The sequence below is a fragment of the Diadema antillarum genome, unplaced genomic scaffold, assembly GCF_040938485.1.
Source record: "Diadema antillarum isolate AM-2024a unplaced genomic scaffold, OU_Dant_1.0 seq00001207_RagTag, whole genome shotgun sequence".
Taxonomy (NCBI): domain Eukaryota; kingdom Metazoa; phylum Echinodermata; class Echinoidea; order Diadematoida; family Diadematidae; genus Diadema; species Diadema antillarum.
In genome coordinates, this window is record NW_027272000.1 from 113,581 (window position 1) to 136,327 (window position 22,747).

The following is a 22,747-nucleotide window of genomic DNA, read 5'->3' on the forward strand; positions in this document are numbered from 1 at the left end:
ATCCTTCAGGGATTTAAGAGAGAGAGAGAGAGACAGAGAGACAGAGAGAGAGAGAGAGAGAGAGAGCGCACTGGATTTGTCGTTGTTGTTGCTTACGTTGATGGTTTTTCTTACCTAGATCAAACGTTCTCCCTGTGATCTTGTGTGGCGTAATTCTAGCTGATTGAACGTTGTCCACACACCCTCGATCCAGTTTCTGATTTACAGATTTATTTACTGATTGACTTGAATCCATCTTTGTGTAAAGACAGAGATACATGCTTCTTTGTTCTCTTAATACACAGACACACACAGACATACAGACAGACAGACAGACACACACACACACATATACATATATATATATATATATATATATATGAACAATAAAGTAAATAAAAATGTAAATTTAACGAACATGCTCTCAGGAGAACGACACAAATGTATTTCGACATGAATAATGATAAGTTAGAATTTCAGGCATAAGCGAATCAGAATAAATCATATCCATCTGATCTCTGTAGGTATTTGTTAATATATTTTAAAACTTGCTCTTGAAAGCTCCGAAGCAGAGAGAGAGAAAAAAAAATACACCACAGATACACATACTGAATCAAGCACATATTACATAGATTATCTAATTTATCACTAAGTTATCTCTGTTTTGGAAATTTTGTTTCAAGTTCCTTGTGTGATTAATATTTACGGTATAAAGAAGCTTACGACTTGGGTTTTATTTCAAAATGGTTGTTAAGCTTGAAGAAGTAGTAACAATGATGCTTTGCGTCATCTTGCAGAACACTTTTTTAGCGCATTCGTCCTATTCCAAGGTTTATAATCGAAACGAGACTGCTATTTTTATACTTGTTCAAACAAACATCAGTAACAAACATAGGTAAAAGTAAAAGTACATTATTTGATAAGGAAAAACAACAACAGCACAGGACGCAGGCTAGTCGGGGTTAGTCCTTAATTTACAACGCAATTATGATACCAATTTTATTATTACAAGTTTAAGCGCTTCATGCTTCGACCATTCGAATATATTTGCAATATTTCCAAATATTTTGTCAGTACTCACATTCTTTTTATTCATGTTTTTTTTTCAAGGCGAAATGTTATTGAACATTTTAAGACGGACGTCACAAGAACGCACAGTGATAATATTTTGATAAAATTGAACTGATTTAACGATGCTTGAATTGAAACAAAGGAGTTACTCACTGCAGATTTGTATACACTTACAACGGATATTTACATATCTATTTTACACGCACTACAGTGTGTGTTCCGTATCCTTGTTGGTTACTTTTCATTCAGTTATTCAACACTTTTGTAAAACCTTATTTGCTAAATATCTCCACTGTTCTTCGTAGGTATGAACGTCTAAGAGTCCATAATTTCCGGTGGCTTAATGTTTCTTTAAATGTACATAATATTAAACGCATAATGATGTGAAATAGATTCAGAGGATGATCTTCACAGCTTTGTTTCATTTCTGTTAGTGACTTTATTCATGCTTTAATCCAGTAAAACCTGCACTGTGAGAACGTGAGATGAAAATTAATACATGTACTTGCATATACATTTTGTGTGTGTGCGTGTGTGTGTTTGCGTGTGTGTGTGTGTGTGTTTGTGTTCCCACTCGGTGGTTGTGGGTGATGTGAAAACTAGAAATTAATCGCGAATACCATGTGATTCATTAACCACTACAAGCATTCAACTTCACGTTGCGACAGTTATAACGTTGGAAAGAGAAGCGACTAGTCAGGCTAGCAGAATTTTGTTTGTCCACGCTCCTGTTTACGTTCCATGTCCACTGTTATCATTTCTGTAGAAGAGGCATCTCAGAGAGCCGAGACTGCTGGCCCAAATGCTGACGATCGTGCCATTCCTGTTCACAAACAGTCAGAAATTCATTTTGATAAACACCTTGAAGTGCATCTATCTACATTTATGCTTACTCCTGCGTTACCTTTTGATCGACAAGCGATAGTCGCAGTTTATATCAACTCAACCAAAAACCATCCCAGCTGTAGTCTAATTTTACTAACATATTATTGTGAAACTTTGAATGCATCGCAGCTCACCATTATTTCCCTATCCCATTGCAGTTTCTACCACAGAACTCTAAGAATATGATCACTATTTTCTATGACTTAGTCCTAATTCTTGATTATTTCATGCTCAAATATTATACAATGATGTTTTCTGAATTAAGAAGAGATAACGAACCATACAGAACCATACAAAAATAACAAAATGAAATGAAATGAAATGAAATAAAATGAAATGAAAAGAGAAATTGCTAGGGAGACAGAAGGATTTCCATTTTCCTGGTATACAGCCATGACCTCTCATTGTCTGTGACGATTGATAGGTTCTGTCAGCATTATTGATTAAGCATCATAACTCAAGACACGCAGCGGAAGCCTGAAAAAGAAAATGCTTTATAGCTATAAGAGCATTGATTTGATTATGATTTCAATTTTCTTGTCACTCTATAATCGACATGAGTATTAAACAACAATCATAAATATAAACGTGTAATCTCATTCCAGGCTAAACTTTCAGCTCTTTCAACGACAGTTTGTTGACCGTTGATACTTCATCAACCAGTATTTTTAATGAAAAAGACACTGACCTTCAACCACTTCTTGAACAGGCGGACGAAAAGAAAACCCAGTCCCCCTAACAGTATGAACCCCGAGCCAGGTGGGAGTAACACCTTCAACAAAATGTGATGCCAACTCTCTGGAACAGAATGAATACGAAATACGACAGAAATCAGACAGGAAACACAGGCTTTATCAACAAATTTTACACCGCAGCAGACACGAAGGTGTTACTATTTTTAAAAACTGGGATATATGAGTACAGTGTTTTAGAATGGATTGCATTGATCTGCATCATTCTCTGGGCACATAAAGACATACATTTCACTTTCTTGATTGCACCTTGTTAAAAAAAGGGAGTAGTAAGTAAACCGGATCCGCTGGCGCTCAATGTAGACTTGTATTGATAAAGCTATGTTTTAGACTCATAAACATAATTAGCCGGTTCTTTTTTTTTTCATCCGATTAGATGGTTAGACAGAGCCATGTTCCCTTTTCTCTGGCATGGCAAGTTACAAATGAATTTATTTGTATTTTCTCTTGGTTTCTTTTTTTGTGGTTGTTTTCGTAGATTTCCTTGACTTGAAAACGATGCGTGAACGCGTATAATCCACTATGGCGTGCATGGTTCTCGAAACGACAGGGGATGGGGGGGGGGGGGGATGGAAGCTGGCCAATCAAAATCCTGATTACCAATTTTTTTAGTGCCCTTATGTCTGGAAGTATAATTGTAGATATTAACACATTTCATACAAATGTACACCTAGCTAACAGGCTACACTGTCTTGAGGAAGGAAAAGTGTAGGTTCATTCATTCAGTATCCGAATTATGTGAGACGCACCGAAAGTCAGTTTCCTCAAGCGATTGATTTTCCTTTTACAACTGAAGTAGGGGCCGTGGAACCATTGTTGTTGTTGTTGTTACTGGTGGTATGTGCTTTTTTTAAGTGGATAAGAGTATAGTCAGTGATGCACCCACCCCGGCTTTTGACGGGAGGAAAAAACGAAAATATTTTAATTCTCTTCTTTTTTCTTTACTTGCCTTTTCCGCAGATTCCATAAAGCGTGTGTATGTGTGTGTGTGTGTGTGTGGGGGGGGGGTCAACTGAAGTGCAACGAATGGCTGGAAAATAAAACTCACCTTTCCCTACAAGTATATTGACAGTGATTTCCGTTGGTTGAGCTGAATTGCCATGTTGCACGATGCATAAGTACGTCCCATTAAGCTCAGGACGAACATTCTCTATCTCGAGAAATGTCTTTTTTACGAGTTTGAATCCACTTTGGAACCGCATGTAATGATTGGTAATGTAATCGGCTTCTATCAAAAGCTCCTTCAAGCCGTCCTCGATCAGCCTAAACCACTTGACTGACTGGATGTCGAGTTGAACCTCCATAGCATCGATGCACGGAACCACCTCTTTGCTGCCTGTCTTGAGGTGGACGACGTCGGTACGAACATGGTTAACTGCACTCAGATTTAAACGGGAAACGACCTTCGTAACCAAGAATAAATTCTTCCAACCACAATTTGATGACAAAAGCTATTTGGAGTTATTTCAATGATCCTACTAATCGTATGGTAATACTAATCGTATTACATAATAGACATACTGAGTGTGTAGACATCACACAATCATCATGAAAATGATTCCATAATGATTCAATATTTAATAATATTGTAACCGTGAATCTATGAAGACAAACAATAAACTCGGCCAAGAAGGATTCTTTGAGAAATTGATGTATGGGCTTATTAAGATACAGGCAAGGTTTGTCTTTTTTTTTCAAAATAAGAGACGGGAGTGAGGAAATTCACTCGAAAGTATATTGTGAGAGCTGCCAGTAATAAAAACCAAAAATGATAATACAATGTTCCAAAAGAAAATGAAATTCACTCGTCACCGAACCTTCTGACCGCTTTTGTTGTAGCAGGTTATTATCATCGTTCTCCTTCATTTTCTGAAGCTCTAAGATCATTACTGACGTGTTACACTCAGGGTGAATCGCACGGTCCTCATCAGGGGCCATGGAACCACTGCTGTTGTATGATTGTCTGTTTTATTTTTGTTTCTTTTTTTTTTAGATAAGAGTATGGTCACTGGTATCCTTACCCCGCGCTTCAGACGGGAGGATTTCACTTAACCTATGGGATCACTTAAAATATAGGATTTAATTTTTCCTCAATTTTTTTTTTCGATTATCTTTTTAACAGATGCCATAAAGTGTGGGCTTGTGGCGGGAAAGAGGTTCAGCTGTAATGAAACGGGACTGGCTGTAAAATAAAACTCACCTTTCTCTACAACGATAAAATTGAAAGTGAATTCCGTTTGTTGAGCTGAATTGCCCCGTTGCACGATGCATGAGTACGTCCCATTAAGCTCAGGACTAACATTCTCTATCTCGAGAAATGTCTTGTTCACGAGTTTGAATCCACGCTGGTACCGCATGGAACGATTGGAGGTGTAATCGGCCTCTAACAAAAGCTCCTTCAAGTCGTCCTCGATCAGCCTATACCACTTGACTGACTGGATGTCGAGTTGGATCTTGGTAACATTGATACACGGGACCACTGCTTGGCTGTATCTCTCGAGGTAGACGTCAGCCAGAACATGCTTCACTGCGATCAGATTCAAGAAACGACCCGAAGCTGCCCTCTCAATAAATCATTTCAGGCAAAAGTTCGTGACAAGAGCCATTTGAAATTTCTTTCTAATCGTCCTTTTAACCAACTGAAGGTATTGATAGACCTACTAAAAGTTTAGACATCACACTTTCCTCAGTAATGAAAACAGTGTCATAGTAATTCAATATACTCATTCAATATACTCGTTAATCTGTTAATAGAAACAATAAATTCAGCCAAGAAGGATTCTTTGAAAAGTGGTTGATATTGAGCCTTATTCCGATGCGAGGAAAGTATTTCATGATATCATGAGAGACGAGATATCGAAAGTATACACAAGATATTTTGAGAGCTGCCATTTTCCAGATGGATAGAATTTGAACTGTGCGTACAATGTACCAAAAGAAAATGAAACTCACTGGTAATTAACCTTCCGATCTCTTCTGTTGTTGCAGGATATTGTGGATTTTTTTTTCTTCTAAAGTTGTAAGGTTAATACCGACCCGTTAGATTTTGGGTATACAAAGTGCGTTGACCAGATGCCTCAAATAAACCAAAGTTCCCTATCACGCACCACTAAAAGCGCATTATGTCACGAGTATTAGGGATAAACAAACATGACAGCCAAAATGTTTTCTTAAAGTGATTAACATTATTCTCTCATCTCACCGTCAACAATGAATTGTAACTTCAGTTTCGTCCGTTGAAACAAAGTCGTTCCGTTCTTCTCTATGACGCATAAATACTGACCCTTGTGGTAACAAGTGACATTCTTTATCACCAGGTCTTTGATTGTGACGACGTCAAAGTCAGTGATTCTCGAGTTGGCACTTGTACAATTGGGCTCAGCTCCCGGCTGCTCGTAAGAATTAGTGTCGATCCTACAGCACCTTAATGATTGAATGTCCCCGTTCCAGCTATCCTGATATCTGATCAGTTCTGTCGCACCTCTCAGGATATGGACATTCGGGCCCAAGTTGCCTGCTTCATAAAGAATATAGGAATTTTCATCGTAGAGCTTTCAATACATCCATATTATAAATAATGTATGTATTATATGTACATGTATTGTAATATATATATATATATATACATATATATATATATATATATATATATATATATAGTGTTTGCGTGTTGAGTACATGTGTAAATTTCAGTATAAATTATTACAAACCTTTTTGAGTTTGGTTTCGTTTAAAAATAACCGGTGTTCTCTTTGTGAGCAATCGGTAGGAACATGTAAACATTTGTTTATTTGTTTGTTTGTTTGTTAGTTTGCTTTTTTTTGGGGGGGGGGGGGCATGTGAATGTTAAGAATTTGTGGCAGAAAGTGATAAGTTTGAGATGACAGATCTTCGAAATATAGAGTGGAAAGATGATCATTTTGGTGTTATGGGAAGGATCCTAAAAATGAAACTTAATAAGACATTTTGAATTATGTCATTTTTAGATTTAGGTCTGAGGGGGAAATTCCCGCTTTTGAGGAAATTCGTATGAGAATAATAAAATTTCGGGATGAAGAAAAAGAAACTGCTTTAAAAAGAAATAAGTTTGGATTACATTTGCTGAAATGGGAAAATGTTTCTGTGTTGGTCGGTATGTGTGTGTGGGTGTGGGCGTGGTTTAGGTTTTGGTGAATCGGGGGTTGGTGGGATGGGGATTAGATTTGAAGAAGAATAGCTATAAATTGTATGAATGATATTGGTAGAATTTCATATTAAGGATAGATGTAGATTTGTTTTAGTTGGTAGGGGAAGGGTTGGTTGGGTTTTTTATGAATGATTTCATTCTAGGTTTGTATAATGTATTTTTTACGTATACGCCCTTGTGAGAATGAGTTACATGATTCAATATATTCAAGGGATATAGGTTTAGTACATGTCAAAACTTTGTCGTGAAGAAATTGTCAGTAGGGTTGACATTGTATGTGTGCTCACATAAGCAGCTTTTCCTGGAAATCCCTCCCCCTCCCATCTATCTTCTGTTTCTTTCCCTCTATCTTTTCTATTTTGCTTCCTGGGCACACATGGACTGTGATTTACATTTACATTATGCAGCATTCATTGTTGCACTCTGCTATTTTATTGGAATGATCACGGAATGTTTTCGCATACGTGTGCATGCATATTTGCATAACAACACTATATTACAATGTGTGCCCATAGAGGCAGCTGTTCTATGGAACCCTCTCCATCCTTTTCCACCTCTATTCTTTTCTTCTTATTCCTACTCTTCTTGGGCACACATGTGACATGTGATCCCTGGGTTTCTGTATAATGTACATTATGTACATCACACATGTTTCACTCCCAACATATTTTTAGGACCTGTGCAATTTTGTATTTATGACTTTGCATTTTTGATATACATGTATATTTGTCATAGTCAGACGTCAGCATGTTGAAAAGTTTCAATGCATCAATAGTATATCTTAATGTTCTATTTTTATAGTCTCAAACATACCTCTTCATTTCATTAGTATTTCAGTTTAATTAGTTACGATATATTTTTTGATGATGTATCGAATTGTTAATTGATTATCAGTCATTTTTTTATATGTGATCTGTTTGTTATTCTTGTCGTGTTATGCTCTGTTATCTTGCCAGTGGAGAAGGATTTTCTGTATTTTTTAAATCAGACGATAAATGATTGAATTGAATTGAATTGAATTGAATGAATTATAATCGAGTTACTTAATCTTATGTTGAAGAGAGATGATATGCAGTATAAACTGGCAAATGGATTTGTTTGTGTTTTGAATTACATTTGTAGTTTTTTTTTTGTTCATTTTACACCCAGAATGGGTTGATTTATAAATGACTTGAATGAAAGCAATAAAACATCAAGGAAAAACAAAAAATGTGTGTGGCCTTGAATGACTGAATAATGAAACGAGAGAAAATGAAAGAAAAAAAACCAACTAAATTTTAATGACTTTCTCATCGTTCCTGCCAGTTTGCAAATGATCATCATGGTTTGTATCTTGATATTTTCTATCATCTAATCTTTTTTTTGTTGTTTCAATAAATTTGAAGACCATCGAATCACTATCCAGCAGACCCCCTCCCCCCACAATGAAATTAAAAGCACAACAACGATACTGCACATAAGTATTGATCAGTGCTTACTATCTACGACGAATCTGAAGACCAGCTCTGTTTTCCGAGAAGAATCATTCCTCGTGATGACGGATTTGTAGGATCCAGCTTGGTCGATGGTAACATTCGGAAACTTTAGACACAGCTCGTGATTCTCAAATGACCCGTCAGAGCCACATTTGGCAAGTGTTTCATCCATAACTTCGCCTTCGTCGGTTAGTTTGTACCACTGGACATGCAGGTAATCTTCTGACCAATGGTGAAGAAATTGGACCCGCTCTGATGCCCCACTCAGCAGATGAACGTCGTTACCAAGACTAGACGCTAGATATGTTGAAAATTAATGTTCGAAGAGACCAGGTTTAGAGCGATTTCAAATTCACAGATATTCAGATTGAAATTCAAGTAATTGCTAGTGTACAAAATCCACCAACATTCAATTGAACATCTTTATTTTCATAGAAATGCAAATATATCTTTTACTTCTTTTTCAAAGAGCCGACTGGATGTTTTTCAACGGAAACAACAAAACACAAAAGCAAATGACAAAGACGTTCACGTTTTATCAATATCCAGAAAACACACATAATAGATATGAATGTACATACATTGCGTCTATGTATGTATACTTCATATGGATAACAAAATATATGTATATAATATAATTTCCTTTACTCTTTAAAAAAAATCGAGTGAAAATATTCACTCTTAAAGGAGTGAATTTAAAAAAGAGTGAATTTAGAGTGAAATTGGAGTGAATTTTGAGTGAAAATGTTCTTTTTCACTTGTTTTAGAGTGACCTCAGGGATCACTCCAAAATCTTCGAGTGATCCCTGAGGTCACTCCAAAATGAGTGAAAATGGACATTTTCACTCAAAATTCACCCCAATTTCACTCTAAATTCACTCTTTTTTAAATTCACTCCTTTAAGAGTGAATATTTTCACTCGATTTTTTTTAGAGAGTACATGAACTAATCAAGGGCACCGGAGGCGGGGGGGGGGGGGGAGGGGGGGGGGGAGGGGGGAGGGGGGAGGGGAGCAGAAGGGGCACTTGCTCCCTCACCAATACACACACATAATTATATATATTTTTTTTGGGGGGGGGAGAGCAAAACGAGTCCTAAGATTCTCTGTGATACACCATAATTATGTCATTTGGGCTGACCTGTAGTCATTCCTTTTAAATTTGTCTTTCCTGAGAGATGAATCTTTCCTCTACCCATCGGTAAAATATGGCGTCTTCAAACAAAGCTGGAAATGTCCATTGGGATATCAGCGTTTATGCCTTTGCTAAGAAGTGTCGCCGAAGGCATTGTGTTTTCGGGTTTTAATAATCGTCCGCCCTTCCGTCAGTGAGCAATTTTTTGGATATCTTTATAACTTAAAAAATACTTGAGCTATTTTTATGAAACTCAGCATATGAGTGGATTAAGTTTTGCCTGTCAACTGTTGGGTATGTATTAATGGAAAAAAAAAATCTAGAGATACAGTTTTGAACCATGGAGTCAAATGTGAAAGGACAAAGTTCAAATGAAAATAATAACATTTCATTGGTTATTTCCATATCTCTGAAATGTTTGAAGGTGTCAGAATGAGATTTAGTATATATCCATATATTGCCTGACAATGATTCTCTTGGGACTTTTGAGATCATGGCTTTCAAAGGTCAAATTTCCAAGGTCAGGGTCACAAATTTTTTGTCACGAAAATGGATGTTGCCAGCTAGTGACTATTTGAAGAATTGTGGGCTCTAGGGTCAAAGGGCAAGGTCACAGATCAAATAAAGATGCTAAAATCCGGAAATACCTGCTCTCGCCATCCCTCCAAATGAAACCTAGTTCAGTTTATATAAACAGTCAATGCGTTTGTGACAAATATGTCATTTTTTTCCAATTATGTGAAAATATCGACTCGCATTGTAGTCCTGGGAGAAGAACGCACATAGGGCGGAGGCATACCAGTCGTTATAGTGACATTTCGATTTTGTTTCTGTTTCTTTTTTCTGCACCATGTTTTGGTTTTTAATGCCCTCGCCATGAAGTGTCGACGGAGGCATTATGTTTTCGGGTTGTCCGTCCGCCCGCTGTCAGTAATAATTTTTGTAGACATCGTAACTTTTAAACCGTTGAGGTATCCTAATGTAACCTGGCGTATGTATATATGAGTGGACAATGTTGTCAACTTTGTCCACTCATACTCATAGATCCACTCATGGATCGGGGGACCTTGAATTTGACCTTGACCTTTAGGAAAGGAACCTAAAAGATGACGACTCTTCTTTTCTCTCCTGTAATCATGGTAATAGACCTACTGAATGTGTAAGCACCACACAGTCATTAGTTATGAAAATAATTCCACAATTCAGCATAACCGAGAATCTGTAAAGATAAACAATAAATTCATCCATGAAGGATTCTTTGAAAAAAATGGTTGATGGATTGATTCCGATACAAGTAAGGTTTTTACATAAGAAACGAGAAGTGAGAAAATTAACTCGAAAGTATATTGTGAAAGCTGCCAGTTACAAAAAAAAAAAAAAAAACGGACAGGATTTAACTCTTCATACAAAGTTCCCCCCCCCCCAAAAAAAAATACATTCACTCGTCACTTGTTTTCATTAATCTTTTTGAGACTGCAGGATCATTACTTAGGGTGGGATTTCACGGAGCACGCGAACGATTTGCGAAGGACGCGAATGGCAAAATCCAGCATTCGTATTTTGGTCTGCAAAAGATCGCCAAACGAACGTGAGGGTTCGGAAGCGTCGTCAATTGTTCGTGAACGTCGTTTTTACTTCGGCGAGAATTTCAAAAAAGTTTGAAATTTTCTGCGAACCTTTTCCGCACACTTGGTCGTGATTTGCTCGTGAATTGTTCTCGAAAGTGTCTTTAAAGCCTCGTCATATGCGCAAGACCTTCGCAAGACACGCGCGATGTTCGCAAAATGTTCGTGAAACCCCAAACAGACTCCGAAACTTTGGAGAATGTCTCGCGTATGTTACGCGAAATCTGCGAAGTTTTTCCGATCATTTTACGACGTAATCGCAAACTGTTCGCGTACCTTTTGAGACATTCTCGCGAACGTTTAGCGCACGTTTGGGGGATGTATGACCTCTACGTTTTCTACAAATAAAAATCGTAGCATACACCTAAACATCAAACAATTATTAACAACTATAGTAACAAAAGAAATTAAAGACTAGCAAAGAGAAAGAAATGTTTGATATACAAAAAAAAAATCGCAGAATACACTTAGAATTAATCTAAAGTATGTGTTGGAGGAACTGAAAAAAAAAGTCAAATGCTTTACTAGTGGAGATACGTCCTAGGGAAAAAATGTAGGCAAGCACACCATAGAGAGATGAGAGAAAAAGAAAGGAGAAATAGGGAAAGAAAAAAAGTCAACTCAAGACAGCTTCCACCTCTCCTTGGGTACATTTTCTCCCATGATTATTGAAAATTTTTCGTTGTTCGCATTTCCGTCGCGTGTTCGTCGTGTACGTAACATGCTGTACTTTAGCAATGATACACACGACATTCGCACATACGTCGTGGAAACTTCGCACAAATTGCGCAAGAATAGTTTTCGGCTTCATTGTCGGAAAACATTCGGAGAAAAACTTTTCCGAATGTCGGATTTTATCATTCGCGTCCTTCGCAAATCGTTCGCAAATCGTTCGCGACATTCGGAAAAGTTTTTCGATTTGCGATTACGTCGTAAAATGATCGGAAAAACTTCGCAGATTTCGCGTAACATACGCGAGACATTCTTCAAAGTTTCGGAGTCTGTTTGGGGTTTCACGAACATTTTGCGAACATCGCGCATGTCTTGCGAAGGTCTTGCGCATATGACGAGGCTTTAAAGACACTTTCGAGAACAATTCACGAGCAAATCACGACCAAGTGTGCGGAAAAGGTTCGCAGAAAATTTCAAACTTTTTTGAAATTCTCGCCGAAGTAAAAACGACATTCGCGAACAATTGACGACGCTTCCGAACCCTCACGTTTGTTTGGCGATCGTTTGCAGACTAAAATGCGAATGCTGGATTTTGCCATTCGCGTCCTTCGCAAATCGTTCGCGTGCTCCGTGAAATCCCACCCTTATCCTTTGCACTCAGGGTAATTCGTACACTGATAAGCAGAGACCACGGAACCATTTGTTCACTTTTAAGTGGATGAAAATATAGCCACTGGTACCCTTACCCTGAGCTTTAGACGGGATGAAAAAAACTAAACCATGGGAAAATAATGGGCTTTGATTTTCAATTTCGTTTTCGATTATTCTTTTAACAAATGCCATAAAGTGTGCGCTTGCGGCGAGGGAGGGGTTCGGCTGAAATGTAACGGGACTGGCTGTAAAATAAAACTCACCTTTCCCTTCAACGATAAAATTGAAAGTGATTTCCGTTTGTTGAGCTGAATTGCCCCGTTGCACGATGCATGTGTAAGTCCCATTATGCTCAGGACCAACATTCTCTATCTCGAGAAATGTCTTTTTCACGAGTTTGAATCCAAGTTGGAACCGCATGGAATGATTGGAAATGTAATCGGCTTCTATCAAAAGCTCCTTCAAGCCATCCTCAGTAAGCCTATACCACTTGACTGACTGGATGTCGAGTTCAACCTCCATAGCATCGATGCACGGGACCACCTCTTTGCTGCCACTCAAGAGGTGGACGTCAGTCTGAACATGGTTTACTGTGATCAGATTTAAAAAAAGAAACGACATGAAGGTGCATTCTTCATAAATAATTCCAGACAAAGTTCATGACAGCAACCATTTGGAATTCATTTTCGATCGTCCTCATAAAAATTGAACGTATTGATAGACCTGAATGTTTAGACATCATTACATAACGCCTGAAGAGATCCTTGTCATTTGATTGGCTGTTTGACATTGATCATTTAGCCCATTTCACTATGACGTCATCATCTTTGCAATTGTTGCTTGGTGCATTTGAATCCAAAACGATTTGCTCCATTGCACGCTCGCCGACTCTGAGCCCCGCAAACTACTCGTGTAAAACGCTTGCGTTTGCAATGTGTGTATGCGACAGCGCGCTAGCGTTAAGCACATAGTGAGCACTCTCGCGATCTCAGATTCTCTCTTGTTTCTAAATTATTAAAATATCATATGACAATGATCTATCATAAACGTTATATAAAACAAATAAGAAATGTTTTACATTCGTGCGATGAGCAGAATATTTCATTCGGTGAAAAGATGAAATGTTTGATCCATACAACTTGGCTGCGCCTCATTGAATGGATCATTTTCATCTTTCAACTTATGAAATATTCAAATCAATTCAAAATGAGTTTATTTCCATATAAAGTAATACAAAGTAATATACATAACGCTTACATGAATACAAACATCAAAAGGACCTTTCAATCACGTAATTTTCAACGAAACATGAATACAAGTATCATAATGATATTAACGCTCGTTTGGATAAATAATCAAGTAAACAATACAATCTTAATTTATAACTTTACATGGAAAAGAGGAATTCACAAGAAAAGCATAGCTTGTAAATTTTGTAAATTACTCTAGAAGGTGAGGGCATCTCAAGGTCCGTCAAGGACTCCATGTGTAAGATTTTGATATCCTGATGTCAGGCGAAATAATCAGAAAAAAAGATTGTGACAAGGACAAGAACAAAAGCATGGACGGAATAGACAGAAAATAAAACTAAAGATAGGCATAACAAAGAAAGGGAGGGAAACAAAACAAACAATGTCTACATTCAGTTATCTGAAAAGGTCATCAAGGCATTAAGAAGAACTTAAAATTCTTGACGAATTTAGCTTAAAACACAAACTCTTGAATTGCTTAAAAAATACTCATCATTAATTCATTTATTATGTTTTTTTTAAAATGAAGATAACAAAAAATTCTTTTAACTGTGTCTTTGTTTGTTTACGTGAGGATGACAACAGAATTTTTTTCAGTTTTGATTTAAAAGAAGGTAAAGTCAGAGCATCTTTTAGAGTATTATCAAAGCTGTTCCATAACCTCGGGCCAGTGAAAACGAATGTATTTTGGGCGAGAATTGTACGTAGTAATTGTAAATGATATTCACTGGAACGTCGAGTAGGATAGTTGTGTACAGCATCATTGCGTCGAAAGATTTGATCAAATATTTGTGGTAAACTCTCATTGTAATAATTGAACATAAATTGACCCAACTGAAATAAATATAAATCATTTATCTTTGATAATTTATTATCATAAAACAAATTATCAGTTTGAGCACAGGGATTTAAATGAGAGATTACTCTAAACGACTTTTTTGGCAATAATATTTTTTTTCCAAAAAGGAATTGATGCATGTTGCCCCTTTTTCAAAAAGGAATTGATGCATGTTGCCCCACACTAAAATCCCATTATTCAAATACGGTAAAATAAAAGTGGAGTAAAGCATAGTTAATGTAGAAGTTGTTTAAAAATATTTCAGTCTATCTATTATACCTATATTTCGTAAAATTGTTTTACAGAGAACATTGACATGATCTCTCCATGTAAGTTTATTATCAACACAAATACCAAGAAATGTTATACTATTGATTTGTTCAAGAGGAATATTATCGATAAATATGTCCCCAGGCAATATTTCTACTGAATATTCTGTCCATTTCACTCATAAAAATCTAATTGTTTACCATCGCACATTCCTTAGTAATAAGAATAATTCCACAGTAATGGGAGTTACCTGATTCATAGAATATAGAAAGGATCAACGTAGAGCTCTCTCTCTCTCCCCTCCCTCTCTCTCTCTCTCTACATATATATATATATGTATATATAAATGTGTATATATATATATATATATATATATATAAGAGAGAGAGAGAGAGAGAGAGAAAGCAAGTATTTCAATGGTTGAGCTTTCGGTTTGTTACTTGGACCTTAGCGAAAACTTTGAGCAAAGAAAATGGGTTTTCATTGGGATGATCCCGATGAAAACCAATTTTCTTTGCTCAAAGTTTTCGCTATTTGTTATTACAATTGTTTCTGGTCAGTTTTTCCTTCCTTGTTTCAATATATATATATATATATATATATATATATATATATATATATATACTAGGAGTTTCAAAAAACATTTCCAACTTTTGATCACTAAAGGACAAGTCCACCTTCATATACATAAGGATTGAGAGAATGCAGCAATATTAGTAGAACACATCAGTGTAAGTTTGAGGAAAATTGGACAATCCGTTCAAAAGTTACGAATATTTTAAGTATCTGCGCAGTCACTGCTGGAAGAGAAGACTACTACAGTGTATGATGTCACATGCGTACAACTATATAAGGAAAATAAAAAGAGAATTTCACAAAACTTGACTTTTTGAATAGAGTGTACATTTCTTCGACTTGCTACTGACGTATGTTAAGGGTAATATTATTCCCCCTGCCTTCTGAAAGAGAGAAGTCGAGTGCTCTTTTGTTATGCGAGAAAAACGGAAATATGTTGAATTTTCTTTATTCTTTCTTTATATCGTTGTACTCATATGACATCACAAGCTATAGTAGTCTTTTCATCCAGCCGTGACTGAGCAGAAACTTAAAAAATTCGTAACTCTTTGATGGATTGTCCGATTTTCCTCAAACTCTCACTGATGTGTTCTACTAATATTGCTGCATTCACTCAACCCACATGTCTATGTAGGTGAACTTGTCCTTTAATAGTTCAAAAACTATTCATCCGATAAAACTGTCATTGATATGAGTAATAGCTGAATAGTGTACAATCTTGTTTGAGGTAATTTGGATGTGAAAGCATAAATCAGTTTCATTAAATCTAAGATTGATTTTGAAGTAAGGTTTCAGATTTGGGTCAAATTTTAACCCTCTGTACATAAATGAACTTTGCACAGGAACCAATGATGTGTATGTGAGTGTGTGCGGACAATGGCCCTGGACAATGGACATTCCTGAACCACCTGTTGACTAGGCGTCAGTCTCGCGCTCCCAGGCACATGAATGCTTAATCAATAATTCATGTGGATTGCCCTGGTCACTGCTAGTCTGAATTCACGCACAGTGAAGGGTAAAATGCATGCACATGGAAAAAAAGCAAATGTTTCCATGTGCTTGCAAACACCACATTTCATTCCAGTTGGCAATCATTTTCAAATTTTGCTTCACATATCAATAAATCTGGGATATAAATAAGCATAAATGAACTAAAGTTCTTCATTTTAATACAACTGTCTACTAAAAGTCGGCAAATCTGTCGCCTTTTCGATACAAAGAGATCATTTTTGGTAAAGAGTTCAGCAGCATTTGTCATTGGGGCGATTTGTTTCACAGTAGATTTATTTAAGGCTCCATATACACAAATGTATACTCTAATTGATTTTCTTTGCTCCCTGTCACCATGTTTACGACAGAACAGAAGGTATTCATCGCAATTTCGTTTTTCAGAAGTCGTTTGTGTACGTGTGAGCGTGGCTTTGGATGACAAAAATAATGAAATAAACGAAAATGAAAGAAAAAGAACAAATTCTAATTACTTCGTAAATATCATGCCTGCCAGTATCGCAAGTACACACATAACACATGTCAAGGTTTAATATCTTAATGCTTTTTTTTTCATATTACTTTTTATGAAGTTTTCTTTGCTTTTTTTCAGGCCGACAGATGTCTACGCCAAGTTCCCCCTCCCCTTCAGAAAAAGATATTAAAAGCACAGGGAATACAGTGCGCATAATCAAAATCAGTAAGCTAGGAGTACTGAATGAACCAAACAAACAGGTTAACAAACATTATCTTAAAGAGCGCTCACTATATCTACGACACATCTGAAGATTGATTCTGTTTCCTGACGTGACTGAGAAGAATTCCTCTTGATGAAAAATTTGTAGCATCAAAAATAAAGATGTGAAATTCCGTGAAGCAAGTGTTTTGAAATGTACACAATCCACCAAACGGACAATTCATAGTAACAGAAAGCAACATCAGTGCATGAAAACGCTTTTGCTCCTTTTACTAAGAACTGAATGTATAGTTTGGGATGAAAAAAAAAGCAATCAAACTCCAAACCAAATGTTAAAAAAGTTCATGATTTATTGCTATCCAGAAAACATGAGGTGTTAAATACTTATATATGTGAATGTGTGAGTGGAATTGATTGTGTTTCACCTTTTTTTTTTTCCTCTGGAGACCCACCCCAACATGCCACCCCCCGCACATAATGTCAATTATCCATTATGAATGTAACGTACTCTATACAGATTCCTTTGAATTTATCTTGTGCCGTGTTATATTATTAGAGTCTTTATATACTCCATTGACAATTTCATTGACACTGTATAATTTATGTGGAAATTTTATAAGGGAAATGAAATTAAATGTAATATAGACATAAAGAAGTATGTATACGTTTAATGTGTATACAATCCTAGGATAATATACACGTGTACAATTAATCATAATACCATGTGTTGTTGTAGATGGTGGTAGTGATGGGTTTGATTAGGTAACTTCGTCCTCATAGAGATTGGTTAAACAATTATGAAAGAAAGGGTTTTTTGAATACATGAAATTCTAATTGCGGTTTTTTAAAATTACAATTGATAGACAAACTGCCCTACATCGGCAAAAATAGGCAGTGAAAATTTATTAAAGTTTATTAAAAGTAAGCATGGAAAAAATAGCCATGTCACGGTAACTATTTAACGATTGATCAATTCAGTGCTTTTTAACGTCGATGTATCAGGGCAATTTGTCAATAAGTTGCAATAAAGACTGGGTCTCTTAAAGCCGGTCTGCACTAGCCATTATTTTGATGCCAGAACTTTTTTTTTTTGTAAAGAGCGCCATCTATCAAAACTTCCGGTGGCCGGGTTACATCCACAGAACTCTAGTTCAGTGGTTACATCGTTATTTTGTACTGCGGCTGATCGCCGCCTGCCGGTCAGCGCACGATCTCACAGCAGCTGTGCGCAGAGCCGAGAGAACACACACAAGCAGTGCATAATATGGTGGGGTAGGTCCGAGAGCCCAGCCCGGCCCGCCCGGCGCGGCCTCGATCTTTCAGCCGATCGCGAGGGAACGGGTTACTTGTCGCGAGAGAGATCCACGACAATCCACTCACTCAGCCCAATGACCTACTCGCTATACACCAGCGCAGCTCGCATCTCCTCCCACTGGAACCAGCATTTACCAAGTTGTATCCGCGACATAATCGCAGATTGAAGTTCGACACAACGATCAGAATAAACGATCTGAGTGTTGAAGACAGTGTTTGAAAGCACCGAAGAGATCGCGAAGTGACAACGTATAAATGGTACGTACCATGGTACTATGGTACGTGGTAAACATATATGCACTGGACTGCGCAAGATAATGCGGGATCGAAGCGAGCCGCTGCGCTGCTAGGCCATCCCCTACGTTTACGGGAACCTGGTGATCTGTGTGTTAAGTCTATGGGGATATCAGATTTCAGTATTGAACGGGTTAATTGCTGCACGCCGCTCGGCATTGTGGGAGAAATGCTGGGCACCACAGAGAAAAATGAGCCTTATGATGGCGCTAGACATGTTTCTTTCCAGTGCAGACCCGCTTTAAGCTACAGTCACAAAGATTTCGTACGAGTACAAGTACGAGGTCTGGAGTTCGTACGACCGCCTTACGAAGAGAGGTAAAAAATTACTTGAATCAAGAAACTGGAAATAAACTCACTGTTGCGACGTTTCAGTTGGCTTCTTCGGGCGAATGAAGCTCCCGATGATGGAATGGCCCTTATATAGTGCGAGATTGTGCAGAGCGCACTGGACCTTGTCCAGCGCGCGAAAGACGGCTTGGGATTTTGCGAACGGCCCGGTCCCACGCGTGCGATAAATTGAAGCGGAGACCTCCTCTCTTGTTAAGTGTAGGTCTCTCCACGCGTTCCCAGATGGCTTCCTTGGCGCCCCTCTCAAACCACTTGGATTCTCTATCCAGAATAATCACTTCATTGGTGTTAAACGAGTGTTTGCTGGCGTTGATGTGAGTGTTTACTGCTGAATCCGGGATGCTTTCTGAGTTACTGGGTCTTCTGTGTTGGTTCATGGGAGCTTTCAGTGATTGTTGGGTCTCCCCTATGTAGAAATCATGGCAATCCTCCTGGGAACATCGGATGCCATAGACCACGTTTCTCTGCTTTTCTTTGGCGACTCGGTCCTTGACGTGAACTAATCTCTGCCTATGTTGTGGGGCTTGAAGGCAGTAGTGATGTCCTGTTTCTGAAACAGCCTTTTGATCTTGTCCGACAGATCATGCACGTACGGGATAGTGATGGTGACTTTCCGTCCCTGTACACCGTGGGTTCTCCGTGTGTTCTTGCTTGGTTGTTTCGGGGTGTCGGCTTTAGAGAAGGCCCAGTCTGGATATCCACATCCAGCTAAGGCGTTTTTGATGTTGGCCTTTTCCTTTTCAACCTCAGATGGACTGTGAACTATGGTGTCTGCTCTGTGGAAGAGGGTCCTGATGACTGCAAGTTTGTGAACCAAGGGGTGATGTGACTGGAAATTAAGATACTGGTCCTTATGGGTAGGTTTCCTGTACACTGAAGTGGACAGGGTACCATCTGAATCGACGTGGACCTCAACATCTAGGAATGCCAGATGTCCATCCTTGCATGTTTCTTGTGTAAAGGAAATGTGCGTGTCCAAGGAGTTGATGTGACTAAAGAAAGACGCACTCTCTTCTTCATGGAGGATGACAAAAGTGTCATCCACGTATAACGGAGCCAGATACGTGGTTTGTGTCCAGAGTAGGTACTCAGTGCTGTGGTCTCAAACTCTTGCATGTAAATGTTAGCTACTATGGGAGAAACTGGTGAACCCATAGCACATCCATGTTGTTGTATGTAGTGCTTGCCGTTGAAGGAGAAATAGGTTGTACTTAAAAAAAAAACCCCTAACGCTTCAACAATCTGATCTACGGAAAGTGAAGTACGATCCTTCCAGCTGTCATCCCGACTAAGACATGTCTTAACCACCTTTACTGCTTCTGATGAGGGAATCGATGTAAATAGAGCACTTACATCATACTAAGCTTTCGTTATCTGCTAATTTGAGGTGTGAAATCTTCTCAACGAAGTCTTGGCTGTTTTTCACGTGGTGAGGCTACTTTCCTACTAAGGGACTTAGAATGTTGGCAACGTGTTTGGCGAGGCTGTAAGTCACAGAGCCAATGCAGCTTACAATGGGTCTCACTGGAATGGGATCAGGTTTATGTACCTTTGGCAAGCCATAAAATCCTGGTACTGTAGGTTCTGTAGGTGGAGTCAAGAACTGTTTTTGTCTGTCGCTGAAACCACCTTCCTTGTGGATCTTGTTAATGACACCAGTTACTGTCTTCCTATATCCATTGGTAGGGTTGTAACCTATGCTCTTATAGGTCTTCTTATCGTCCAACAAATCTAGACATTTGTCAGTGTACTTGTCCTTGTCAAGTACAACCACACACCTCCCTTTATCTGCTGGTACAATAACACTGGTTTTATCCCCTGCTAACTCTTCCAAAGCACGTCGTTCTTTCCCTGTGATGTTCGGTTTCGGTAATTCAGAGTGACATAATACCAATAACACCAATGAAGTGATTATTCTGGATAGAGAATCCAAGTGGTTTGAGAGGGGCGTCAAGGAAGCCATCTGGGAACGTGTGGAGACACTTACACTTAACAAGAGAGGAGGTCTCCGCTTCAATTTATCGCACGCGTGGGACCGGGCCGTTCGAAAAATCCTAAGCCGTCTTTCGCGCGCTGGACAAGGTCCAGTGCGCTCTGCACAATCTCGCACTATTTAAGGGCCATTCCATCATCGGGAGCTTCATTCGCCCGAAGAAGCCAATTGATAATTGGCGAAACGTCGCAGCAATGAGTTTATTTCCAATTTCTTGATTCAACTAATTTTTGATCTTGTACTTCGACTGGTTGAATGAGAAGAATTTACATCAGTCTTTACAAAGAGAGGGTTTCGTAAGAAGTTTAAAAAAATCTTGGACAAGACTATCAACCAGACTACGAATTTACAAACTGTCTACCAACTGTCTACGAACGCTGGTTTCGTATGGCCTTCTTAAGAAGATCTTACGAAATTGTCTAAAAATCGTTCGTACGGCGTTCGTAGCAGTTCTTAATGGCATTTGTGACCGAGCCATGAATCATGGATTCAAATCGGAAAAGGAAAACGAGTGAAGATTTGTATAAAGTCGAATGAGAAACTTGTCACGTCATATCACTATGATAACCTCATCTCAATTGCATTTTTGGCCATGACTGATATCACTCTTCAGGCAAAGTAAAGGAAGCACACTATACTCCGTCAAACAATTTTTCCATTTAAAAATGGTATTTCTATTCCGACTTTTTGATAATACATACTTTTAACTTCTGCTAATGAGAGGAGCGGAAAATTATGTGCACGAGCGAAATGAATACGAAATATGTGAATGACTTATTTCTGGCGTGGGCAAGGTCACGTAAGGTAATGTTTTATACACTTGGAAATCAGTTGTTAGATATACCACAGTAAACATGGTAAAGAACACATGAAGTTGAATGTGTGCAGCAAAGTATCGCAAAGAAATAATCTAAAAAGTAGACATTGACTTAATTGCATTCAGCTTTTCAAGAAGGGGTTCAAAAAGATAAATTCAGATTATTTGCAGGTTTTTTTTCAGATATCAAGTCATGAGGTGATGAATTTCTATCAAGGTAACCAACAACATTAACTCTTTTTATTCTGTCATGGTGTATCTAAATTCAGAAAGTATTATTATTTACATCAGAATGTTTGTAGAACACGTTATTGTACTATTTATATCATTTTCATCCCTATCCAATTGCCGACGTGGATTTCCAGAGGTCTACAAGGTCAATGGCATTCTCCCTGCTCTATGCGTGAGCTACGAAACACGTGACAATGTCTGAGTACGAAAACGGACGCTGAGAAGAGAGAGAAGACAGAAAGAAACTACAAACATAGAAAAGCTGATAGCTCGCGAGTCATCTCTTCAAGGTTAACATGCTTTGAATTTTCACGTCTGAATAAAGAACACTGGTTTTAATGTAATCAAGGTATTTTCAACCATATGTAGATATTGGACGGGAATAAATAGAACAGGAATTGTTCTGCACTTGATTTCAAACTTACGAGTTATTGAAAAAGAGTAATTCCATTGTTTCCGTGGAGCTGTGAGGATGGTTGTTGTGACAACACAAGCAAAACGCCCCGAGTGATTGCCATATTTATAGCTGACATTTTCTATCACCAGCGATGAGTTGTCCTCTTTCAGTATATGCGCACCAACTTCACTGACTCCGCGGGATTGCGCCACTGGTGGTGGGATACTAGTTAGACTTTCATCCATTCGGAACCACTGGATCGATATGATATCTGACCATGCTGGTAGCTCAATCGTAGGCCTA

At 38.1% G+C, this 22,747-nt stretch overlaps 2 protein-coding genes across 2 annotated transcripts; both read right to left on the minus strand.

Annotated features, from left to right (window-relative positions):
• Positions 1-1,275: 1,275 nt before the first annotated feature.
• On the minus strand, positions 1,276-19,383 carry LOC139744734 (uncharacterized). The gene is made up of 7 exons (XM_071655157.1): positions 19,188-19,383; positions 12,693-13,019; positions 8,352-8,645; positions 5,890-6,204; positions 4,888-5,214; positions 2,624-2,733; positions 1,276-1,873 (listed from the first exon to the last, which is right to left on the minus strand). The coding sequence occupies exons 1-7, from the start codon at positions 19,381-19,383 to the stop codon at positions 1,805-1,807; spliced, it is 1,638 nt and encodes a 545-aa protein (XP_071511258.1). The 3' UTR covers positions 1,276-1,804.
• Positions 19,384-19,505: 122 nt separating this feature from the next.
• On the minus strand, positions 19,506-20,969 carry LOC139744736 (uncharacterized). The gene is made up of 2 exons (XM_071655158.1): positions 20,462-20,969; positions 19,506-19,957 (listed from the first exon to the last, which is right to left on the minus strand). Exons 1-2 carry the CDS (start codon positions 20,967-20,969, stop codon positions 19,506-19,508), a joined length of 960 nt encoding a protein of 319 aa, XP_071511259.1.
• Between the last annotated feature and the right edge of the window lie 1,778 nt (positions 20,970-22,747).

Coding starts and splice junctions, on each gene's coding strand:
- LOC139744734 (XM_071655157.1), bottom strand. CDS start 19,383: ATGAACCAACACAGAAGACCCAGTAACTCAGAAAGCATCCCGGATTCA. Junction 6,205..8,351: donor CTTCAGATTCGTCGTAGATA/GTAAGCACTGAT, acceptor TTCTTTATGAAG/CAGGCAACTTGGGCCCGAAT. Junction 2,734..4,887: donor TTTTATCGTTGTAGAGAAAG/GTGAGTTTTATT, acceptor ATTCTGTTCCAG/AGAGTTGGCATCACATTTTG.
- LOC139744736 (XM_071655158.1), bottom strand. CDS start 20,969: ATGGCTTCCTTGACGCCCCTCTCAAACCACTTGGATTCTCTATCCAGA. Junction 19,958..20,461: donor ACACGTTGCCAACATTCTAA/GTCCCTTAGTAG, acceptor CCTTTACACAAG/AAACATGCAAGGATGGACAT.